Consider the following 9692-nt stretch of genomic DNA (forward strand, 5'->3'; position numbering starts at 1 on the left):
TCATCTGTGCCTGGAGGAAGGGACACTGCTCCCACACTGTGAATTCCCGACTGCATTCCGAGGACCTTCAGATTTAGTGGAAGTCTTTGTGCGAGTCCTTCCCTGACCACTGGAAGTCTGGTTGGTTTTAAGCGGGCTTGGCTTCTGGATGGTTCGTTTTACTGGCTTCTCGAGGTCATGCTTCTTCTCCCTGGGCTTCGAGCTTGGCCTCTTCTCCTCTTCTGACGTAGGCCTGGGGTCTTCCTTCGTGGTTCGTCCTCTCCCCTCGTCCACCACTTTGGCCCTGGCTTCCTCCTTGGCTCTTGGCCTCACCCTCCTCGCCCTCTCGTTTAGCCTTGCATTCCGTCTCCATATGTCTCTGGCCTTCTTGGCTGCCCTGCGTTGCACCCGACGCCTCCGTGGGCTCCTTCTCGGAGGGCGGACAACCTCCTCCAACCCCGGGCATCTCAACTTTCTTTTCGGCTTTGGAATCTTCCAGACCCTGAAGTAGCCGGCAGCGTCGCTGCCGCTGACCCTAAGGAGCGTGCCCTTCACCTTGGACTTGGGAATATCGCCTGAGTGGCGGCCACTCTTCCTGCGCACTTCGTAGCCAGCGTTTCCAAGTTCCTTCTTGAGGGCTGCCAAAGTCAGCCCTTTGTGCGCAGCGATGGCCTGGAGCAGCAGCTGAGACACTTTAAGCACCGAGCGCGGGCCGCGCCTCAGTGGTCCCCTGACGAGTTTTGCCGCGGGCTGCTGGGTTTTCACTTCGGCGCCGTGGGATTCGCCACTGGGCCCAGCCGCCTCAGCCATGGCCCAGCTCCCGCCTCCGCGGGGCCACTGGCTTTCGGGCTCACCAGTCAAGGCAAGATCTACAGCTGAGGCTGACTGGGCTACGTCACAAAGGCAGGCGGGCCCGGTAGAGTTTTTCAGGTTCTAATTATGCGCCTGGCAGACCCCACCCAGGTAGGGGCCTTTTTAATTTCAAATAACCAATCAAACGCCACTTCCGTCTAGGTCTAAACCAATCCAAATCTTCAACGCTTGTGCACCTCTAACAATCACATAAATAACCTCCAGCTCATATTTACTGCTCTTGATCTCCACAGCTTTCTGAAGTCCACTATTTTTCTGTAGTCTGGCACACCAGACTGTCTCTCCTCAAGGTGAGAGAAGCTACTCCCAACCATCCAAAACAAGCAATACAATGCCCGGAGAACGTAAATGTGGTAGTCCATGAAACACAATCCAGCCCAGAAACTCCTACCTTTAAGTCTCACCAGTTAGGTGTCTGCAGTTACGTCTCTCTGATTCTGCATGCTGGATTTTGTGCAAGAACATGAAGTAAAAGCAGGAAGCGCTGTGGTCCCTCTACCATAAACACTGATTCCCACACCTGGGAAGTTTAGACGCCTAATTCAATTGAATTGGAACAATCAGATTTCAAATAGCCTAAGGACACTGATTTCATCATTATTCTTTGAACATAATTTGTGCTTTTCTGCCATCCATCCTCTTCTGGGATTGCCCATCCCCTTTCTCTGACTATATAAATCCTGCTCATGTTTCAAGATCCTGCTAAATTCTGTTTCTTAACTGAGCGTCCCCAAACTCTTTCAAATAATTTCTCGCCTCTTTAACTACCACAATTATTCCTGCAATCCTATATGACTTTTTCTTTATTTTAAATTAAGTTTGTATTAAAGGGTACAATGTGCCACAATATTTTTTCAAAAAGAAAAAAAAATTGGACTTAGAGCCCGAAGACATGGATACATATCCTAGCTCTTTAACAGCTATATGAGGCTGAATGCAGTGCCTCACGCCTGTAATCCCAGCACTCTGGGAGGCTGAGCCGGGAGGATTGCCTGAGATCAGGAGTTTGTGACCAGCCTGAACAAGAATGAGACCCATAACTACTAAAAATAGAGTTGGAAATGAAGGGGACCAAGTAAGGACTAGCTTCTCAAGGACCACTTATTTTGGACACCATTTAGTTGGGAATAATTCAAAGAATATTTCAAACTGCAAAGCATACATACTTTTCCAGAGGGCAATCTTATATACTCAGAAATCACAGGATGGACTATGACACAGTTTCTTCCGTGAATCATTGCTCCAATAAGTAGATTAGACCAGGGCTTCTTAAATTTTAATGTGCAAATCAAGTACCCTAGGATATTCATAACATGCAGATTTTGATTCATTAGGTCTGGGATAGGGCCAGAGGTTTTACCTTCTAAGAAGCTCTCTGGTAGTTTTATCTGGTTGAAAACAGGCAGGGAGGGTAGGCAATGAGAAGGGAAGTAGCATGAGATGAGACTGGAAAGGTAGGTTAAGGCCAAATTGTGAAGGACAACTACAGAAAATGACAGAGATTGTAAGAGGTCACACAACAGCAAGTGGTAGAGTTTGGAATCAAACCTAAGTCTACTTAATTCTAAGGCCTGAGTTCTTAACTACTGTGCTAGGTTCTCTTTTTCTCTAAGATTGACCCTGTCCCTCTTATGTATCTCCACTATAGAGCAGGGGACAGTTTAGCTCCATAAGCGCATTTCAGATTTGCTCAGATTCAAGAGTATCTACAGGCACTCACTGTAACTTCTCCCAGTCTTTAAATCAGTGCAGAGTACTGTGATCCTGATGATTTCCATGAGCAGGGAACTAATACATCAGCGCAGGAACAGTGCACCAAGGAAGGATTTCCAGATGGAGAGGCAGAACCACATGGAGCAGGATTTTTGCCCATTTGTATGATCTCCTGGTCTGGCTACACTTGCTGGTCACATAGGCCAGTGGTCGTAGGAAAGAAGCTATCTCCATACCACAAAAGCGCAAGGTAAAGAAAGTGCTGATATAGAAGCTGTAACTAGTTATCCAGATGATCTAGCTAAGATACTTGATGAAGGTAGCTACACTAAACAAAAGATTCTCAGTATAGATGAAATAGCCTTATATTGGAAGAAGATGCCATCTAGGACTTTCATAGCTGGAGAGAAGTCGATGCCAAGCTTCAAAGCTTCAAAGGATAGGCTTCTTTTTAGGGGCTAATGCAGCTGGTGACCTTAAGTTGAAGCCAATGCTCATTTACAGTTCTGAAAATTCCAGGGTCCTTAAGAATTAGGATGACAGCACATCTGTTTATAGCATGGTTTACTAAATATTTTAAGCCCACTACTGAGATCTACTGCTCAGAAAAAAAATTCCTTTCAAAATATTACTTCTCATTGACAATGCACCTGGTCACCCAAGAGCTCCAATGGAGATGTATAAGGAGATGAATGTTGTTTTCATGCTTTCGGACACAACATTCATTCTGCAGCCTATGGATCAAGGAATAATTTCAAATTTCAAGTCTTATTATTTAAGAAATACAGGTATGCCTGAATGTGAGAAATGATGCCATTGTTCTCACCCAACTTTATTGTTTCAGGAAATGATTTTTCATAAAAACTGTTATTTATGTTACTGTACATATGTACACATATACACATAGATACATTTACACAAAAAGGACAAGAGGCTGTTGGAGATCCAGGCTCAAACTGCCTTCATCTGAAAAATCACAGTTCAGTGGGAAAATGCCACCTAAAGTGCCTAAGATCCCTGCCACAAATGGATAGTAAGCGTAAAAAGAGGAGTATCTTTGGGTTCTCATTGGTCTATATTTCAAAAAAATTTACAGTCAGATTTAAGGGATGGCAGTTGTTTATCTGTCCTCAACTAATGCTTAGTCTGCTCAGGACCTTCCCTGTCACCAGATGGGAAATGCAAGGGAGGAAGGGTTAGCTGCTGGGCTGCTGACAAGCTAATCATAGGACTGACTCAGTGACCTTCAAACATAAGACTATGGAGCTCACCCAGAAGAAGTGGGCTTTACTGGACACTTCTCAGTGAAACCTGTACAGAAATAGGATGTAGGAGAACTACAGAAACATTACTTGGCCACAATCTCAGCAAACCCAGTTTGATCTCCTGGTTAGATAAAGCATATGAATGGGTGAAAGAAAAGGGTGAAATGCTCCAAGCGCCTCTCCGGATTTGTAGGTTCTACTTAAAACCAAAGGGTCAAATCTTAAGCAGGATATTTTCAGGTAAAAGTCCCTCAATTGTACAAAAATGGAGGGAAGTCACCTTAGAGAAAAACTCAATGAATGTAATCAATGCAAGATCTAACCTTATTCAACACAAGAAAATTCATACCGAATTCATGAGAAATACTCTGCATATAATTAATGTGGAAAATGTTTCAGTAGTAGTTCTTAACTTCCTATGCAGATGTGAATACATAATGGAGAGAAACCCTATGAATGTATGGACAGCAGGAAAGCCTCCAGTAATCACTCATCCCTTTGGATACATGTGAGAATTCACATTAGAATAAAACATTATGAATGTAAGTAGTGTTTTCAAGTCTTCAGCGTTAGATCTGTCCTTAGTGGGCAAAAGAGAATTCATACTGGGGAGAATCTCTATAAATGTGATCGATACAGAAAGGCTTTCAGTATAAGTTCTACTGTCACTGTACTCATGAGAATTCACACTGAGGGGAAACCCTATGACTGTCATATTATGGTGAAATATTCAGGAAGCACTCACATTTGGTGTACACATGAGAACTCACACTGGAGAAAATTCTATAATTGTAATTAATATGGAAAATACTTCTGGAGTAGCTTTCCCCTCACTGTGTACAAGAGAATTCAAAATAGAATGCAATGACTGTGGGAAAGCCTTCAGCGTTACTTCATCCCTTAGGAAATATGACTAACTACACTAGAGAAAAGCCCTATGAATATAATCAGTATGGAAAATCCCTCCAATGTAGTTCTTCACTTCGTGCGCATAAGAAAGGTACATAATGAGGCCAATCCCTATGAATTCAATGAGTGTGGAAAAGCATTTTTTGATCTTTCATCCCTGAGACACATGAGAGAATTTACAGTGGACATAAATTTTATGAATGTAACCAATGAGTAGAGAGCAATTTCTCTATCCTTAGGTAACCAACGAGCAATCACACCAGAGAAAAACACTTTGAATGTCATCAATGTGAATGACCCTTTCATTTTACACAAGAGAAACCACACAACAGAAACACCTAAGGAATAGGTATCCCTCATCTTTCACATTGGAGAAAAATCCTTTAATGTAATCGGCAAGGTCAGCTTTATGCGCATATTACTATCGCAGTCCCACAGGTGTTCATGCTTGGGTTTTAATGCTGAAGTTGCCGTCCTAAAATTCTTAGTAAGTTTTTTTTGAATTTGTGTTTTGTTGGTGATGTTTTATAAATGATTCAGCATGTGCTAGAAGTCTGAAAGCCCATACACAATTCTTCTGCCACCTTCCCCATTCCTGAGGACAAGTTATATATAACCATATATATAAGATCTCTGAAATTATTCTTACAGCTAAAGATTATACAAAAAGTCTCCTTTGACATTAATATTCACAAATATGCCAAAAAGAGATACAACCTTCTCTACAAATCCTGAAAGAAATAAATTCATGAACCCACGGTCTAGGCTAGAAATTTAGATCATTTACCAATACTGCAACCACAAACCAGCTACAAAACTTAGTTCTCCTACATCCTATTTCTGTACAGGTTTCACTGAGAAGGGTCCAGTAAAGCCCACTTCTTCTGGGTGAGCTCCACAGTCATAACCTTTGAAAATCACTGAGTTCTGTGATTAGCTTGTCAGCAGCCCAGCAGCTAACCCTTCCTGCCTTGCATTTCCCATCTGGTGACAGGGAAGGTCCTGAACAGACGAAGCATTAGTTGAGGACAGATAAAAGAGCTAACTTTAAAAAGCACTTAAATTGATTCAGAAGTTATACTCTTAAAAACAGAGTTCTATCAATATATTGTACCAGACAAGTGTTTACCTACCATTAACTGCCACAAAATTACAGCAAGTCCTGGAAACAAATCCCACATATTTCAACCCCCACCCCCATAACCAGAAGCGGCTTTGTTCCTCAAAAACCAGACTGCGCTTCTAAAATAGCAGATGTGATGGACCAATTCCTCAAGGAATAACTCCAACTTAAAATCAACCCTAAGATTTTAGAATGCTGAAATATTTGGTAAGGTTTTCCTCTTACACTGGATTCCTGTTGACCTATCAGCTTCCACCTTTCTTAGATTTCAGAAAAACTGAGATGCTCTTTCTCTGCCACTCATTTCCAATTTCCCTTACTGGATGCTTGGGAAACATTCCCTGTCATCATTCCTGTCCCACTCACTGTCTAATATGCTGCTTCCTCCAACTATCAAAAGAACAAATTAAAATTATAGTTTATTTTTTAAAAACTATTTTTAAAAACAAAACTATTTTTAAAAACAGAAGTTTTTAAAAAATATTTTTTATTTTTAAAAAAGCCTCTCGGGCCTCTGTGAAGCTTTAAGAGAGAAAAAAAATTTTTAAACATTAGCAAAAAGTTTAATTTCTGAAGGCCTTCATTATCCAGAAAAGGGTAAAACTTTCTTCATCTCACATTTTGAGATCCTAAAATATGACTTTCCAGAAGACAGGGGCCACACTACAAGTAATTCACTTTGCAAAATGCCTATCTTGTTGAGAATTATTATTTTGGCACTTTATAAACTTTTAGATACAGCTACTTTCTCCTCATCCACTAGTTGCTCATGTATAATCATTCTTCATATGCTCCTCACTTAAACTGGCCCTTTCTCCATGATCCAATCACCTTAAAATCCTTAAGACACAGTTACCAAGTTTCTTTGTCTTGCATCAACAATAGCAGCAGTTCTTGTTGTCGGATAAAATTGAAGAAGGTACCCTAAATCCTTAAAAAAAAGAAATAATATGTTAAGACAAAATAATTCTGTCTGTAACTCCTGAACTCCAACAGTTTTTAAAATAATATTTATATCCTATTTTTCTGACTCAATATAGGTGCATTGCATAGAATGTGGAAAATACACAAAGTACTATAGACAAAAGGAAATAAAATGTGAGTATTCCTAAAGGAGCAGAGGCCTTAAAAATAAAATCATCTACTCTGAAGAAATTAGGGCAGGCCTTTTTTAGACACAGAAAATTGAGGGTAGGGAGAGAATTACTAAATAAGTTAAAATTCCCAGGAGGATTGCTTCTCTAGTACTCATAAAAAAGTATGGGCTTTTTAATTCTTAAAGGGAAATTTCCTCAAAGAAAACTGAGTGAGCAACGCATCCCCTGCTTATCCTGTCTTCCTTCTGTTCAGTTTACCTGCACTGATCACATAATGGGTCTCCTGCCTCTTCTATTCCTGGAGAACCTTCATCTTCAGAAAACCTCCATCCTTGGTTCTTCTGAAAACAAACTGTTTACAAAAATTCTTAATCTTCCCCCCCCCCCACCTCTAGAAGTGAGGGCTAACAACAGTGACAGACATATTCAGAAGGCCTGCCTGGGAGGTGGAGGGCCCTCAGGAGGCCAAGGGAGTCCCAAATTAAAACGATGGTTCACGGTTCACGGGGCTGGGGAATCTCTTTTTCATAGAAGGCAGAGAGATGAACTGCACTTTCAGTCTCCCAGAGCTGCCTGGCCAACAGAGAAAGGCAGCGGAGAGGCCTTGTCACGGGGGAAACCACAAGCCCCAAAGCAGCAAAGCCCAAAAATTAGCCTGCAGTGCTTCCAGGCAAGAGGGAGAAAAAAAAAAAAATCTGGAGCTCTTCTCCCAGGAGTCTCCGCGCAGCAGGAAGTGCACGTTGGCCAATGAGAGCAGCGGTTCCCCTGGCCCCACCCACCATTGTCTGCTTTTTCCAACGCAGGAGGGTAGTAGTGGCTCCTCACAGACTGGAGGTAAGCTGAAAAGGGCACTTTAGGTTAATGGTATCCAGTTCCTTTCAAATTGCTGCAAAAGGCATTAATTCATCCTTTTTTATGGCTGAGTAGTACTGAACAATGAAAAAACATACACCACTTGTGCTCTCTAATAAATTGGAACTAGACGATGGGCACACAAGTCCACACAAGGAAGTAAAAGTCATTGGAAATCAAGCAGGGCTGAGGGACAGGGAGGAGGAGGGGAGGGGTAAAAACCCAACTACTGGGTACAATGAACACTACTCTGTGATGGGCACATTTATAATCCGTGTATCAAAAATATCTGTACCCCCTTAATATTTTGAAATTTTAAAAATCCACATGCGTAGCTTTAATTAGCTTACTACTAACAGGAAGCTCTATTTATAAAATATTTGTGGAATATTGCAGGGACCATCCCTGGGCAAAAATTGGCTTAAGCCCAGAGTCAGCGAAACTGGGTGTGCTCTCCTTGGCGCCAGAGGTCAATAGGCCCCGACACGGCCTGTTGTCCAAACAGAACTATTCCTCATGACAGATAGCTTTATGACAGATAACCAAGCACCTGGGGTCTTGCAAACAAGCCAAGGCGACTCATTGTCCTGCATATGGTAATGAGATAAAGAAGTTAAGATGCAAACATCTGCTTCCCTTGAGCAATCATCTGGAAGGAATGAAAATGTGTTTTCCTCAAGGCGCCCAAGGTAGTCACGTACCAGGAAGTAGCTGCTGGACATAGAAAAAGTATATAAATAAAACGACTGGTGGAATTGACCACTGCAGTCTTGTACATCTTGTGTGTGTGTCTGTGTGTTTCTTTCTGTGTCCATCCCTCGTCCTGCAATCCGGGCCGTGACAAGTATCTTAAAATTTGCCTTTTTATTGTTATCAAGACTATTTTCTTTTAAATTTCTCTGTCTACAGTTCAATTGTGTCATGTTTCATTGTTATTTAATTAAATATTATTTCATGTAAAAAAAAAGGAAAAAAGAAAGGAAAGGGTGCTTTAGTACCTGCCCACAAACAGCAGCTGCCCCTGGGGAGAAGCAGAGGAAAAAAAGAACAGTCAAAGGGCAAAATGTGTGTATTAGGATAAGGCCACAGAGCAGAAGGAACACAGAGAAGGGGGGTTATTTCTGCGAGGTTGGGGATTGAAATATACTGGCCAAGTGGACACCTGAGGAGACTCTTGGAATTGAGGAGGAGTTGCTAAGCAAAGAACTAGGCTGGACAGAGAACAGGAAACAAGGAATGTAGTCAGAAAGAATGGCATAGGCAGAGACTTATTCAAATTTCTGAATAAACACTTGCAATAACACTTCCCGCCTTCAAGTGTTTCCTCCCTCTTCTGATAATCTTTCCTCCCACAGGCTCTTGGTTTGATGTGCCTATGGAATGGCCTTGAGGCTTTCTCTTTACTCCATTCTCCTGCCTATCTGCAAGTTTTTGGCTAGCCATGTTATTAAAATTAACTGCCAGTATTACTGATAGTGTACTGCTAGTTTATGCCTTAAAAATGTGCAAATAATAAACATAACAAAATGCTTGTAAGTGTAATTGTCTTCAGGGGAATTTCAGTTTTCACTTTTGTAATGGTGGAACTTAATTCCTAGACTTTGTGCATTCAAAACACCTGAAAGGATTGTTAAAAAAACAGATTGTTGGGCCTTACCCCAAAAATTACTGATTTAGTAGGTTTAGAGTGAAGCCTAAGAATTTGCATTTTTAATGAATGCAGATGATGCTGTTGCTGCTGTTCTGGGGACCACATTTTGAGAACTACTGGTCTAGCATATCTATTAATAATAATAATAGGTAGGTAGGGCCGGGCGTGTTGGCTCACGCCTGTAATCCTAGCACTCTGGGAGGCCGAGGCGGGCAGATTGTTTGAGCTCA

The 9692-nt window shown here is 41.7% G+C and overlaps 1 protein-coding gene across 1 annotated transcript; it reads right to left on the reverse strand.

Annotated features, from left to right (window-relative positions):
• On the reverse strand, window positions 1-789 carry LOC105805477 (testis-specific H1 histone). Its single transcript, XM_012638384.1, has one exon. It carries the CDS (start codon window positions 787-789, stop codon window positions 1-3), a length of 789 nt encoding a protein of 262 aa, XP_012493838.1.
• Window positions 790-9692: the final 8903 nt, after the last annotated feature.

Source organism: Propithecus coquereli, unplaced genomic scaffold, assembly GCF_000956105.1.
Source record: "Propithecus coquereli isolate 6110/MARCELLA unplaced genomic scaffold, Pcoq_1.0 Scaffold13, whole genome shotgun sequence".
NCBI classification, from domain to species: Eukaryota; Metazoa; Chordata; class Mammalia; order Primates; family Indriidae; genus Propithecus; species Propithecus coquereli.

Bases quoted from the DNA above. Each gene is read 5' to 3' on its own strand.
- LOC105805477 (XM_012638384.1), bottom strand. From the start codon at position 789: ATGGCTGAGGCGGCTGGGCCCAGTGGCGAATCCCACGGCGCCGAAGTG.